The sequence below is a fragment of the Mustela putorius genome, unplaced genomic scaffold (genome assembly GCF_011764305.1).
Source record: "Mustela putorius furo isolate JIRA1106 unplaced genomic scaffold, ASM1176430v1.1 tig00003853_pilon_pilon_pilon, whole genome shotgun sequence".
Classification (NCBI taxonomy): Eukaryota; Metazoa; Chordata; class Mammalia; order Carnivora; family Mustelidae; genus Mustela; species Mustela putorius.
Genome location: NW_025422005.1, coordinates 3,894,707 through 3,910,012, shown reverse-complemented (window position 1 = coordinate 3,910,012; position 15,306 = coordinate 3,894,707). Strand labels below are relative to the sequence as shown.

Here is a 15,306-nt window from a genome sequence, read left to right as displayed (position 1 = left end):
ATGACAGAGAACCTTGTTCTTAAAGTTAATTATTGTTGTCCTCTTAATAACCCTGTGGAAAACCCCAGAATCCGGGAAAGGAAGGAAGTTTACAGACTCAGGGAAGGGTGTTGGGGGCAGGCAGAGCTCTGTTCTGGATGATTGGCCCCGACTGCACCTTCCAGAGCTTCTGTGAGGGGTGGACCTGCGGGGCCCTCGACCCAGGGGCTGACCTGGGTGATGCCAGCCGCCTCTCTGGTGCCTGTCCCGGACCTCTAGGAGGGGGCGTGGGGTTGTCTGTGGTAGGGATCTTGTGTTCACAGTCACATCTGGTTCTGAGTAAAAACTGCCTCTGCTCCAAGATGAGAAGGCAGCAGCGTGGCGGTGAACTGGGGCTGACCTGGTTTCCTAAACTTGTCTGTCCCTCAGCAGTCATCTTGGTGCCTGTTAGGAACACAGATTCCTGGGCCTTCTCCAGGAGGCTGTGATGAGCTGGTCTGGGCCCTGGCCTGGGGACCTGCATTTTGACACAAATGGCCTGGTGGTTCTCGTGATTCGGGGCTCCCAGAGACTCCCAGTGAGGGGCCTTTGTCTCAGTGCCCCCAGCGACTATGCCCTCTCACCCATTCCCCCAACCTCTCAAGAACATTGGACGCCCACCCCCCTCCAAGTCCTCTCCCGGGTTCATGCCTCCCCACACCAAATCTGTGCTGGGGCCAGAGTGCCCGAGTGTGGACAGAGGCCAGACCCCACCCCGAGAAGCCTCCAGTAAGTCCGGGGCAGGCCCCGGCATCTGCATAGTCAAGCGCTTCCCAGATGACTGTCCCCATGCCGACAGTGAGGGCTTCTGGGAGCCTTCCTGAATCGCAGGTCGCCCCTGTCGCCTGAGGCCTGGGTGCCTTTGCTCCCCCACATCAGTCCCGGACCTTCTCCTCCTTCTGCATCTTTTCTCCTCGTGCCTCACCCGGCCCCGTGGCCTCTGATAAATTTGTTCTTCCCTGCTCGAGTGGTCTCGATGTCTCCCCTGGGACAGTGGCCCCGTGGACCTGGTCTTTCTCTTCCTTTCTCCACGCGGCTGTTCTCGTCACTTCTGTGGAGTGGATGAGGATGACACCCGCTAGAACAGTGTGGCTGTCCTCACCGGGCCCCTACCCCCGGGCCTCATAACCTCCCTTTCCGTACAGGGGTTTGGAGAGGGTGGATTAAATGAGATAATACGGGGTAAACCGCCGGCACGTAGGGAACACTTCGTAAAGGCTGGTGGCGGTTACAAACCGCAGGCCCTTGAGCAGTGCGGGTTTGAACCACCCGGGTCCTCCTATGTCTGGATTTTTTTCAACAAAGACAGGACAGCGTGTCTCCTCCTTGGGATTCTCATGTCATTTTCTTCCTCTTTGCTGACTTTGCCGCACGGCACCGTGTACGATGCAGTTGACACATGCAGCCCATGTTAGTCCACGGGTCCTGTGGGGGGGGGGCGCGTGCTCAGCGGTGAGCTGCTCGTAGTTAGGTTTGGGAGAGTCGAAAGTTACGGGCGGGTTTGTGAGGGGATCGGCATGCGTAACCCCACCGTGTTGTTCCAAGGTCAGCTGTAATATTTACTTGGTTTACTAGCTTTAGTCCAGATGCAGAGGGAACACGGAGAGCACGTGCTCTTTTCTCCCATCCAGGGAGGTGTTTGTAAGATACGTTTACGTGGGCACAAAGCGCATCTTAACGGTAACAGGAATGTAGCCACCTGTGAGTCAAGCCCGTCCTCTAAATGGAAGAGTCAAGTCCGGGCTTCTGGACAGTCCAGAGCCGCAAATAGCAGAAAGAAGAGCGTTTCCTGTCAAAACTCGGGTTTGGCTAAAGATACTCTCAGAGGAGAGAGTGGGTCACTTGGAACTTGTGCTACCTAAAAAGAAAAATTAAAAATAACTGAGTGCTGGAATTGGAAAAAGAGCAGCAGATCCACCCCCAGGATGGAGGGGGACGGGGGCGGCAGCAGGCCCGGCTGTGCGCGCGTCTTAGGACCCCCCCCGCCCCCCCCCCCCCCCCCCCCCCGGCCCGCTGCTGTCCCCGCCCTGGTCCCACCTCCCAGCCATGGGACCTGAGAATGTTGGGCTGTCCGAGCCCGGCCCCCTTCCTGTCCTCCCCAGGTTGCGGGGTCCTGGGGCCCCACACGTCCGGCATCTCCCCTCCCTGACCTGCCCCAGGCAGCACATCACTCTCGGCAAAGCCTGACTCTGCCCGCGGCAGCCGCAGCTCTCCTGGCGCAGGTCCCGCCGCTGCCTGCAGGACGCCGCCCCGCCTCGTCGCTGCGCCTCGTCGCTGCCCTCGAGACCGTCTTTCCCTAAGCGTGCCTCTTGCTTTTCTTTCTCCATATCTTTGCTCGGCCTCTCCTCCCCCGCGCCCATTCTGTGTGCCCAGCCCTCATGCCGTCTCCTCCCTGGTGCTCCAGGAGCCCCGTCTCCCCAGGGAGGAGCAACCTCCCCTTCCTCCTTCTGCCTCCTCACGTGCGTGTTTCTCTCTTACACATTTCGGTCTTTCTGTCACTTCGAATGGTGGCGATATTCTCAGGTGTTTATTTCCTGGAGGTGGCAAGCTTTCCTGTCCTGACTTCCTCCGTTCCCAGCCACTTCGCAGAGAACCTTATGCATGGAAGGAACTTGGTGTCCGCTGAGTGAGCGAAAGACGTCATTCGGAAAGGTGGTTGGAGTTGATGCTGCTGACTAGCTGTGTCCTGAGCCATTAGCGGTTTGTCTCAGAATCGCAGCTCGTAAATCCAGCTGAGTGTGGCGCTCCAGCCTCCTTAGCTCAAGCTCCAGACGGGGCCCCAGTCGACGGGCACTTGGAGGACAGGCTGGGCTTTCCAGCACGCAGAGGCAGCGGCGTGCTGCAGGGGAGCCCACGTCCATATGCCTGATCCTGCCTGGCACTCGGCTGGAGTGTGGGGTGGCCGCCGACCCCTCAGCTGGACCCATTCTGCCTCTGTTGCCGAGGCCAGCGGTCTGGTCGGTTTCAGCCATGGCTGCACCCCGGCCGCGGAGCCCGTCAGCCGGGAAGGGACGCCTGACACAGGGAGCGTGAGCACTGGTCGGCCCTGGGAAAGAATGCCTCGGTTTCAGAAAATAAGGGGCTGGGGTGAGTCGTTTCCTAGCCTGTGCGTCCCCGTGAGTCTGCAAATAAGTTCATCTGTGGGGACCCCTGTCTCTAGCTCTAAGACACTCTGATGGTCTGTGCTGGGGCCCCCGATTTCTGGGGTGACCTTGCTGACCCGACGGGGCTCCCAGATCTGCAGCTGACTTGCTTTGGAAAAAGAATAACGGAATCGTGACTGTCATAAAACCTTTCTCAGTTGGAGTTACTGGGGTGCCACTTGTCACAGTGTCCTCGGTGCCCTCAAGCCAGCTGGGGAGGCCAGTCATCTCTTTCCTGGCTGAGCGGCCTCCCCGGGCCCCCGGGCCCCCTGCCATGCCTCCCCTCCCCTTCCATCTTGGTGCCTTGGTGAGCTGTCTGTCCTCCGTCCTCCTGGCTCTCTCCTCATCCTTTCTGGAACCTGCTCCCAACACTTCCCTCCTGTCAAGGAGCCCTCTGGCCCGCCATTGCCAAAGCCCCAGAGCAGGTCTTGGCGCGCACGGCTCGTGCAGCCCCTCCTCTCAGCCTCCCTCCCTAGGCCCCTTCCCTCCCCTCCTCGCGCCCATGGCCTTGGGGCCTCATGCTTGCTCCCTCCCTCGGGGACGCAGCTGGCCTCGTGCTGCCCTGGGCCCTCGGCTCCCAGGTTTATCGCTGCAGCTGAGTCCCCTGGACCTCCTCTGGGATGGCTGATGGGCTCCCCCAGCGCTCCCCCTGCAGCGGTGGCGAGGCCACCCCCTCGGTTGTCTGGCCAGAATTCCCACAACCTTCCCGGACTCAGCTGGCTCTCTCTCGGGCTCTGCTCCCCATCTATCGGCCGGTCCTTTGGGCGCTACCTGCCAAACAGATCAGAATGGGAGCTCTCCCCACCAACACTGCCCCCTCCTGCTCCCTACTTCCACTGAAGTGGCCTCTTGCCTGACCCCTCAAGCGTGTCCTCTCTACACGGCAGCCTCATCTGTCCCTTCAGAGCAGAAGCACAGTCCAGCCCGGCCTGTTCCAGGCCCCGCAGCGGCTTCTGTCTCGCTCCCAGAAGAAGCCAGATCTGTCTTTCCTTCCTTTTTTGTAGAGGTAGGGGGAAGAGAGAGAATGTTAAGTAGGCGCCAGGCCTAGCGCAAGCCACATACAAGGCTGGATCCCACGCCCTTGAGACCATGACCTGAGCCGAGATCAAGACTCGCTCAACCGATTGAGCCACCAGGCGCCCCAAAGTCCGATCTTATTTGTGCCGCGTCTGTCCTTATGAGGCCTCCCTCCAAGAGGGCCTTCCCTTATGCCTCCCAGTCCTCCCCATCTTGTACCCCTCTCGCCCTCCTCTGGTCCCTCACTTTCCCAAGAAGCCTGGGGCCTTTCCAGCTGCGGGCTCTGCCGCCGCCGCTTCCTCTTCCCGGGCTGTCATTGTTCCCTCTGCTGAGCTTCTGCCGCCCCGACAGCTGCCCAGCTGCTCCCCTTTCTCTGCAGGTCACTGGAGGAAAGGCGGGTCTTCCCGGGCCCCTGTGAAAGGTGGACCCCCTCCCCGATGTGCTCACGGGGTGCCCAAGCGTTTACCACGCCCTAACAAACACCTGCCCGTTGGCTCCCCGCCCCACCCAGAGAGCAGGCTCACGGTGGGGGGCCTTGGTTTCATGGGCTCACTGCGGCATCCTCAGCCCTGAAAGCAGGGCCTGGAGCCGAGTAGACATGCAGGGTGCCGAGTGGATGACCTGGAGAGAGTGCGGGGCCGCAGCACGACGGCCGAGTCAGCCCCACGGAGGAGCATGTGCAGGACCGTGAGGCGCAGGCGTGCGGCAGAGCCTGACGCAGACACCACGGGTCCGAAACACCCAGCAGCCAAGGGGCCTCGTGTGGCTCCCGGGGGTTCTGAGGCTTGGGGACTGCGCGGCTTAGCAGGGACCCGAAGGAGAAGGCGGCAGGGAGACAGGTGGTTCACAGGCGGAGACAAGCCTGGTGGCCCAAGCAGAGCCCGTCTGGGAGACAAGGTGCAGAAGGGGCCTCCCGCCCAGAGGCTCTTGTGTGCTTGGATTCCGTGGGGCGGTTGGGAATGAGCAGCGTTTTGCACCCGTGGGAGGAATCGATTTCACACAAAATACGGAACAAGGCACAGATGCTCCTTTCCAGTTTTATGGCCTCGTTTAGCCGGGGCCCCTGCTGTGTGGTAGACAGGGCGCCAAGCCCTCGGTCGGCGAGGAGGGAGAAAGCGGGGGGAGGCATGTTTCTGCCTTTTGAGGAATGGGTCTGGGGGTTCCTGGGGTCTGGGGGTGCCTGGGGTGAGGAAGCAAATGCTTTTTCAGGGCCCGGCCCCTTCGCGGCGCAGCCGAGTGCTCCTCCCGCTTCCCACTTTCTAAGGATCTTTGGTTTTGAAAATGTTCTTTGTAGCGAAAGCCCCACAGAGCAGCTTCATGACCACCCAGGTGGTTCCAGGATGCGGGGCCAGAGGCAGAAGCCCAGGTGAGTGGACCAGCCGGCTGCTCCCCGTCCTCCCCTCCAGGCTGACAGCGGGGTCTGTGCCGCCGGGTGCGACCACCCTGCTCACGCCTGTCCCACGGACTGGTTTCCTCCTGCCCGCTGGCCCTCTCAGTGGCCTCTCCAGCCAGGGGCGTCTTCACCCAGAAATGTGTATGTTTTGCTTGAGAACCTCAGCTGTACGGCACCAGAATGTCCTTCTCTGTGGGTGTCCTGGGATCTTTCATCTTTGGTGCCAGAATTAATTAGCTTTTACTGCCCATTTAGCTGCATCGTTAGGGCCACTGATGTCCCCTAACAGTGTCTTTCCCATTTAGGATTACGAGCATAAATATTACCCTTCACCCTGACTCGAGTCTTTCCTCTGAGGAAACTGATGCCCCCGTGGAGTGGTTCTCGGCCTTCAGAGACGCGACCAGGCCCTGTGTGGCCCCCGGGACTCAGTCCGCCCTTCCCAGAGTGGGTAGCGGGGAGGGGGCTGAGCGTACAGGCCCGCTGATCCCTAATCTCCTTGGCGGTTGGGACAGGAAGCCGCCTGCCCTGCTTTCCCTGCTGCCTTGTTCGCAAGAGGGAAGCATCGATTCTCAAACAGCAGTGAACACATGCAGTTGCGACCTGACACAGAGCGAGAGCGGTGACCGCCAGGCAGCCCCTTTCCCTGGCCCCGAGGCGTGTGGGAGCCACGGTCCTGCTGTGCCTGAGGCCTCTGCCCAAGTTCCTGCTTTTGATATTCTAACGTTAGAACCCCATCCTCTTTATTACCCTGTGTATTAATTGCGACAAATAATCCTTACTAATTACCTTACCTAATACTCCCCTGACCCCTCCCGGCCCAGTCGCTTTTCACAGAGCTGCCCACAGGTGCTTCTGGAACCTGGCAGGGAGCCGTGGGACTGTCTGGGGAGGCTGTCACTCAGCCGGCTCCCAGAATAACCCGTTGCCATTGCGGAGGGGTGGGCTAGTTAAAATAGGATGAACTTACTATTGTTTTCTTAATATAGGAGCCTGGCACCCACACTCCGTCAGCTAGGATTAAATATAGAAATGGGGGCATCTCAAATCGCCACCCACGGGGCGGGCAGCGGCGGCGCTGGGCTGGGAGCTGCTAACTGCCGCTCTGGGTTTGTAGGCAAGCGTGACCCAGGCAGCCAGTCGGGCCTGAGAATAAACTTAAGCCTCTATTTTTAAGCCAGCCAACATGTTGTCGATACTTAAAAAACCTATGAGCAGTTAAATGTTAGATTCAAAAATATCTCTGGTGCCCGCTGTTTATGTGCGCGCTCGTGGCCGAGCAGGTCTCGTCTTCGTCCTTCCCATAATTCCTGACATGGGTGCAGCCTCTGAGGACAGCGAATCTACAATTTTGTTGTCATTTTTAAAATGGCGAGTCCCGGGTACTCAGGACAGCACACGACAGACTGTAATTTGCCAAAGTGACGTCCCCGTCGCGGGCAGCCCCCAGTGTGCCGGCACGGGGAGAAACTGACCCGCTGTTCCGGCGGGACCCCGGCCGAGGCACGTTTTGGAAGGCTCGGGTACTCGATGTTTCACGGGCAAGTGTAGAAAAGGGAGCAGGAGGTGGGGAGTTCAGTGTCGAGGAGTGCAGGGGGCTTTCCCAGGGTGGGGAGTATTTGTGTTTGACAGTTTCTCTCTCTCTGGGGACAGGTCATAGCGTACTGCGTCTGCCGCCCTCGCTTTGCGGTACTTGTCCTTACAAATATGTCAGGACGGGACGAGATTTTTCATGGTCTTACGTCCACCTGGGCCACGTGACCTCATGGCTGTCTCCCAGCCACAGATGACAGGAGCATCTCAGAACAGCCCCATACAGCGATGTGCCCCACGTGGGTTCTCTCCGTACTACGAAGACGGAGAGACAGCTTGAATTAACATCTTATTAGAATCTCGACTTTGGATCCACTCTCTTCCCTCTAAGCAGGCACCAGACGTCCCTTGACATGCAGGACCCTAGGGGGCCGTTGCCTCCAGCTCCGAAAGCCCCAGGACACCTCCTTTTTCTTTCTTTTTTCCCGGAGGAGGGGCGGAGGGAGGAGAGAGAGAATCCCAAGCAGGCTCCATGCCCAGCACAGAGCCCGACGCACAGCTCGATCTCACAACTGAGATCTCATAACTGAGCCGAAGTTAAGAGTCCTACTCTTCATGAGTCACCTGGGGGCCCTCAAAGAGACTTCCCTGATTCAAACACTTGAGTTCTGGACAGAGATTTTCCATGTAGTGAACCCTGAAGACTGCCTTGCTGTCACTTCCCGTTGAACCGGCTGTGGCCTCCGTGGGAGGTTCAGATTAATGGACGTGGTGAGAGCCTTCCTGCAGCTTGGACCCTGCGCCCCGAGGCTGTCCCCGGTGCAGCAGACCCCGACCTCTTCCCAGGCCTCCGCGTGTGGCCGTGTGAGATTGCCGCCCGGCCGCACCGCGCACTGCCCACATTCGTCTCTGTTGCCGGTGCCTGGGATAAATCCCCAAGTTGGGGCACAGTCTCGTAATGGACACCCATGGTGCGACCAGCCTCTCCCATCTCTGGGCAGCAGAAGTCTGTGGGTTCAGTCCATGAGTCCTTTGCCATAAAATGCTGATTTTTTTTTCTTTGTGAGGTTTGCAGCTAATCACGGTTCTCTCCCCTGTCCCAACTCAGATTTGTATGCTGGCTGTTAGGGTCTGGAGGAGGTTATCTTGTTTTAATTTTTAAAATTTAAATTAAATTAACATAATGTATTATGAGTTTCAGAGGTAGAGTTCAGTGATTCATATGCTGCATATAACGCCCAGTGCTCATCACTTCACGTGCCTCCTGGATGCCTGTCCCCCAGTTACCCCACGCCTCTCCCTTCCAGCAGCCTCCGTTGGTTCCCTAGAGTTAAAGAGTCTCTTAAGATTTTTCTCCCGCTCTGATTTCATCTTTTATTTTCCGCTGCCTTCCCCTATGATCCTCTGTCTTGTTTCTCCAATACCATATATGAGTGAAATTACATGATGGTTCTTTCTCTGATTGACTTGTCTTGCTTAGCATAATACCCTCTAGTTCTATCCCTGTCACTACAAATGCAAGATTTCATTTCTGATGGCTGTGTGATATTCCTTTGTAGATATCCCACATCTTTATCCATTTATCTGTTGTTGGACATCTGGCCTCTTTCCATAGTTTGGCTATTGTGGACGTTGCTGCTATAAACACTGGGGTGCACGTGCTCCTTCAGATCACTACGTTTGTATCTTCGGGGTAGATACCAGTAGTGTAAGTGCAGGGTCATAGGGTAGCTCTATTTTCAACTTTCTGAGGCACCTCCATGCTCTTTTCCAGAGTGGCTGCACCAGCTTGCCTTCCCACCAGCAGTCCCCTCTCTGTACATCCTCACCGACACCTGTCGTTTCCTGACTTGCTGATTTTAGCCATTCTGACTGGTGTGAGGTGGTGTCTCACTGTGGTTTTGATGTTCATTTCCCTCATGCCGAGGGATGCTGAGCACTTTTTCATGTGTCTGTTGGCCATCTGGAAGTCTTCTTTGCAGAAGTGTCTGTTCCTGTCTTCTGCCCATTTCTTGATTGGATTATTTGTTCCAATTATTTGTTGAGTTTGATAAGTTCTTAATAGATTTTAGATACTAGTCCTTTATCTGATAAGACATTTGCAAACATCTTTTCCCGTTCTGCCCTTATCTTTTGGTTTTGTGGGCTATTTCCTTTGCTGTGCAGAAGCTTTTTATCCTGAAGAAGTCCTAAGAGTTCATTTTTGCTTTTGTTTCCCTTGCCTCTGGGGACGTGTTTAGCAAGAAGTTGCTGTTGCCGAGGTCACAGAAGTTGCTGTGTATGTTCTTCTCTTAGGATTTTGATGGATTCCTGTCTCACATTGAGGTCTTTCATCCATGTAGTATAAGGAAATGGTTCAGTTTCATTTTTCTGCATGTGGCTGTCCAATTTCCCCAACTCCATTTGTTGAAGAGACTTACTTCCATTGGACGTTCCTGCTCCGTTGAGGATTAGCTGACATAGAGTTGAGGGTCCGTTTCTGGGCTCTCTATTCTGTTCCATTGATCTGTGTGTCTGTTTTTGTGAGGAGACTGTCTTCTCATTTGTTTCTCTCCAACAGGCATAGCAAAAAGTAATTGTACTGTGAGCACCAGTTTTGTTCCGTGACAAGTCACCCAGCTCACGTGGCTCTTGATCAGACATGAGTGTCTTCCCCAGCTCCGGCTTGTGGCTGGTCACAAACCAGATTGTTACCCAAGCATGGGGCTGACCCCCTCCTCGTGGGGCCGCTTCCTTGGGCTGAATGTGCTCTGTAGTGGGTGACCTTTCATTAGTTTCCTGGTTTAGTCGCTCATTCATTCAGCACAACTGTTTCCTGAGCGCGCTCTGCCAGGTTCTGACCTGGGGCAGCACAGACAATGTGGTGTGTCACCACCTGCTGCTGGCTTCGGTGCCACGGTGGGTCTGGGGTGCAGCGCTTGAGGGGGTCTTTCCCTGGGTCTGCCCTGGGCTCAGAGTGGATCGGGGTCAGCACACGCTGGAGTCATGTGATATTTTTTAGCAATTTTAAACAATGAAGTTGCTTGTGGAATCTTTTTTTTTTTTTAAGATTTTATTTATTTATTTGACAGAGATCACAAGTAGGCAGAGAGGCAGGCAGAGATGGTGTAGGGGGGAAGCAGGCTCCCTGCTGAGCAGAGAGCCCGATGTGGGACTCGATCCCAGGACCCTGGGATCATGACCTGAGCCGAAGCCAGAAGCTTTAACCCAATGAGCCACCCAGGTGCCGCCGCTTGTGAAATCTGCCTGCATTTTGGATAAATGAGGAAGAAGCCCTTCTTGTATTTAGCCTCCCTCTCTTGATGGCTTCTGCTTTTCAGGACCCACAAACGAGGGGTTCATTGTAGGTACCTCCTGCGTCCCGAACACTACTTGCAATTCAGACTCTACCTTCTCCACCTCCTTACCGTCCTCCCCCAAGCCCCAGACCCCGAAGCGGATGGCACCGCCTGACGGCTCACGCTGGCGGCTCTGGTCTCCTGCCCTTCCACGCCCACACGCGCTCGTTTTGCCGCCGCCCCCGCCCGGCGCCGTGGTCTTGCACTCTCTCCGTCGTATCCCGTCTCGGGCGGGAATTCCGCCTCTCGTCTCCGCGCTGCGGGTCCCGGAGGCAGGCGATGCGGCTCAGCTGCGATGGTGCCCGCTCTATGGGCTGGTCCCCACTCTACACCGAGTGAGTGTTGTGCCTGTGGACGCGTGTCTCTGTGCCTCCGTTTCCTGCTTTGGAAAGTGGAGACCATAACATGCCTCCCTCCCAGGGCTGCTGTCCAGTCAGTCTGTCCGTCCTTCCTGCATTCCTGCATTCACTGTTCATAGAGAGGCTCCCATGGAGCAGACACTCCGGGATACATCCGTGAGCAAAACATGGTCCTCACCCTCCAGGGCAGACCTGGCACATGCTAGTCCCGTGTGCTGCAGCTGCGGCGGCCCCTGGCCCTGCTGGAAACCAAACTCTTGTTCCCGACCAGCTCCCCACGACACTGCTACTTCTCTACCACGCGTCCACTTGGTTCCCATCTCCTGGGCCAGACTTCTCGGTCTCCATTTTCTCTCAAAAAACCCTCCTCGTCTCAGTCTCATCAGAAGGATCCTGATAGGGGCTCCATCTAAGAAAAGGACAGCTACACGTAATACTGTTACAAACGTCTAAAATTTTCCAGTTAAAATGCCCTGAACACGGGCGCCTGGGTGGCTCAGTGGGTTAAGCCTCTGCCTTCGGCTCAGGTCATGATCTCAGGGTCCTGGGATCGAGGCCTGCATCGGGCTCTCTGCTCAGCAGGGAGCCTGCTTCCTCCTCTCTCTCTCTGGCTGTCTCTCTGCCTAGTTGTGATCTCTCTGTCAAATAAATAAATAAAAAAAATCTTAAAAAAAAAAAAATGCCCTGAACACTCCCCAGAACACTGAAAGAGGAAGGGTTTTCACTGAGTCTTGCAGCCGGACACCCTCCATAATTGCTCCCGGAATCCTGTCTCTTTGCCATTCTTGGTTTCAACTGTTCCTAGATTTTGGACCAGCGTTTCCTTAACGTACGTTATTGCTGGCGTGGGGGTGTCTCGTGGCAAAGGCAGCCTCTCCTGCCGCTCCTGGGACTGAACCAGCTTTTGTTGGCTGCCCGAGGAGGTTTGCTTATCGTACTCAGAATAAGTCTGGGAAAAGGCCTTCTGAATTCAGGTCGAGTGAGCAGGGCCCACCTGGCCAGCTGCTGAAACAGCTCAGTTCTCTGTGAGGCAGACCGACCCAGGAGAACTCAGTCTGTGGGCCCTCGCTCCCTCTGCAAAACTGAACAGGCAAGCGCACGCGTGCCCACATGTGTGCATGTATACCCCACATGCGTGCACATGTGTGTGTACACACCCCACATGTATACACACCCACACACATGCACACTCATGCACATCCCCCCTCACTGCCCCTCACTCAACTCACACACACGTGGACCCACATGGTGTCAGGAGGTTGTCTGTGGGAGGTCCACTGTGTACATGTGTGTGTACACACCCCACACACGTATACACACCCACACACATGCACACTCACGCACGTCCCCCCTCACTGCCCGCACACTCACGCACACGTGGACCCACACGGTGTCAGGAGGTGGTCTGTGGGAGGTCCACTGTGGGGCGGCATGGGGCTCGCCCGTCCCCCAAGGGCTGTCTCTGCCTGCCCAGGGACCCTAGCCAGGCAGTGACCTCGTACTCCAAGCCTGCACCGCCGTGAGGGCAGCACCGCATTCACACCTCAGTGCGGCCCGTCCAGAGGCTCGGGGTCCTCCAGCGAGGCAGTCCACACTGACAGGCTCAGTGAGTGACCCCGGCGCTCTTTGGTATTTTTCCCTCCTTGGAGTGCGGGGCTGAGGATGTGGCCTGCCAGGCCTGCACTTTGCCCTGCGTTGGCCGAGACTCTCTGCTGCGGGTAAAAACCCAGAAGGCCTCGTGGTGGGCTCGGGGAGGCTGCCTATGTCTGTTTCCGGTAACAGCGTCACCCCGCATAGGCTCCTTATGGAGCGCAGTGTGACCCCTTGTGTCAGCTCTGACCCAAGCTGTTTGAGGCCAGAGGCCTTCCCCTGCCCTGGCCTCGGTCACCTGGAGATAAAACGTGGCACCTGCGATTCTTTCCTCTCAAAAGCTGTTTCCCCAGCATGCCATATGCACAGTCTTTAGAGTCAGACCCGTAAGGGTCAGAGCCTGCGTTAGTTTGAAAACCGGGGATACCAATGCCTTCCATCTTGGCTGAAGCAAATCCCTGGACCAATCTCTCCTAAAACGGCGGCAGCAGCTGTGTCTCCGTCCCCGTCTGGTCATCTACCATTTCCACTACATAGCAGCATCTTCCGTGAAAAAAGTCACGGTAATGATGTGTTTTTAAAAACCTACTGTTCTGGAATGCTCAGATATGCACAGAATGGAGGGAAGAGTATACTGGACCCCAGGTGTCCCTCTGTGTCCCAGGTGCCCTGTAAGCAGCATCTCTGCTCCCCCGGTCCCGTCCGGAGGGGAGCTCTGCTCTTTTCAGTTTATTGGATTTTGTTTTTCCCACACAGTAAGAGGGTTTTAATTAGTCACCAATGTTTACAAATTGGTAGATGCCTTATAAACGTGTAGGTTCGGGTCTTGTCTGGAATCATCGCAAGCTGGTAGCACGAGGTCGGCATTCCTGGGGTGGGAGGCCGTGGGCAGGGCCAGGCAGCGGCCCCGCTTACGCCCCCGATCGCCCGCCTGGCCCTGCAGACATTTGGCTCTGCAAGCCTCGTGAGCTCTCACGAGTGGGATGACGTCTGTTTTCCTGCCTTGTTCTGGATGTTTAGAAAGCATTCTGGATCCTGGGGTGAATGAACGTTAGTTTCTGAGATGATTGATTGACTGATTGATTGAACACAAGAAAAGCATTGGGTGGGCAGAGTGAGAAGGAGGGTGAGAATCTCTCGCAGACCCCCTCGGCGGAGCTCAGAGGCAGATGCCATTCTCAGCCCTGAGATCATGACCCGAGCGGAAATCAAGAGTCAGACGCTTAAGTCACTGAGCGCCCAGGCGCCTTCTAAGACTTTTGATAGCTGTTAGGTTGGTTCATCTCACTCTGCTCCTTTTACAGGTCGAACATGGTTGAATATTGGCAATTTCATGTAGTTCAGCCTAATAACAAATATGGTTTAAATGTTTGAATATGAAGTAAGTAGCATGTGTTTTCCTGGGGGGGCAGTGTTGGGGTGGGGAGACCAGCAGGTGTGCAGTTGTGAGCCCGCCAAAGTAAGGGGGCAGTTGAGCAAAAGCCAACGCCTGCAGCCTGATGTTTTAATATCACCTTGGCCTGCCGTGGGCTGGCTTTTCTGGTGTGTTTGTTTTATGTAATGGCTTTACCGAGAATTCACACTGTCACAAGTGATTGATTTCCGGTATATTCTGGTTCACGGCCATCACCACAGTAAATATTAGAACAGTTTCGTCCCCCCAAAGAGAAGCTCCACACCCATCAGCTCTCATTCCCCAGCCGGGCAACCATTAATCTGCTTTCTACGGTTCTGCCTGTTCTAGACCTTTCTTATAAAGGGAATCCTACAACGTCTGGTCTTTAGGACCTGGCCTCTTCCCTGAGCAGCGTGTTTTCGGGGCTGCTCTGTGGTTGCGGCGTGGGTTGGGGCTTTGCTCATTTTCGTTGCTGGATCATATCCCACCGTACGGAGGGGCTGCGTTTCCCCGTCTGCTCGTCAGTTGACGTGCATGTGGCTCGTGTCCCCTATTTGTTCGTCGTGAGTAACGCAGTCATGAAATCCGTGTACAAGTTTTTGTGTGACCACGAGTGTTTAGTTGTCGTGGGTACACACATAGGAGAGGAACCGCCAGGCATAGGTAACTCTCTGTTCAGCCTTTTGAGAAACTCCCGCCTCTTTCCAAACGGCTGCACCGTTTCCATCCGCTCTGGTAGCGTGTGCGGGCTCTGATCTCTGCGCTCTTGCTCACGCTTGCAACCTGACTTTGGACGCGGCCATGCCGGCAGGGTTTGTAACTTACTTCCTGAGGGAGCAGGGTACCTGGAGAGGGAAGGGAAAGGACCATCGTTTCGTGAGTGGCCTAGACCGTGAGCTGCGGTCCGTTGTCCGCAGACTCTGCTAAGGAAGCCAGGTTCCCGCACAGGTTCCTGCGTGTGGGGCGTCAGCCATGCCCGGTCACCCCCGCAACGCCCCTGGCTGCTGGGGAGTGGGAGGGCTTTGTCTTTGACGACTGGGCTCCAGGGTGGGAGGTGGCCTCCCCGTGTCTGACCTGCCACGTGCCCCTTCTCCGTGCAGGTGTCACCATGAAGCTCATGGACGAGGTGGCCGGAATCGTGGCTGCGCGTCATTGCAAGACCAACATAGTCACTGCCTCCGTGGACGCCATCAACTTCCACGACAAGATCAGAAAAGGTAACGGGCTCTGCGTACAGAGAGAAGCCGGGCGGCCCCTGGCGCTCTGGCTCCCTCAGCCAGCTTGCTGGTGGTCCGCGCCCCGTGTCTGCCCATCTCCCCAGAGGATCAGGAAGCCGGTCTTGCGCTTTGCTCTTGTTGACGCCTCCATGAGGCTAGGATTGGTGGGCTGGGTTTTTCAGACTTATAACACGCACAGTTCAGATGTGTCTGGGGCCTTTATGCTGCTGGGGAACGCCACCAACCCCTCTTAAAATGCTCCACGAACAGAACCCTCTAAAGAGCTTACGAGCACGGCTCCG

General features: G+C 56.2%; 1 protein-coding gene across 5 annotated transcripts in view; it reads left to right on the top strand.

Moving 5' to 3' along the window:
- Window positions 1-15,306, top strand: part of ACOT7 (acyl-CoA thioesterase 7) — a 95,030-nt gene that overhangs the window by 54,570 nt on the left and 25,154 nt on the right. For all 5 annotated transcript variants that reach the window (XR_006601639.1, XM_045063646.1, XM_004768679.3 and 2 more), the window contains exon 7: window positions 14,888-15,004. Coding sequence is in view for 4 of the 5 variants with exons in the window: in XM_045063646.1 (XP_044919581.1) it covers window positions 14,888-15,004 (117 nt within the window). In the remaining variant the exon portion in view is untranslated. The remainder of the gene's footprint in view (window positions 1-14,887; window positions 15,005-15,306) is intronic.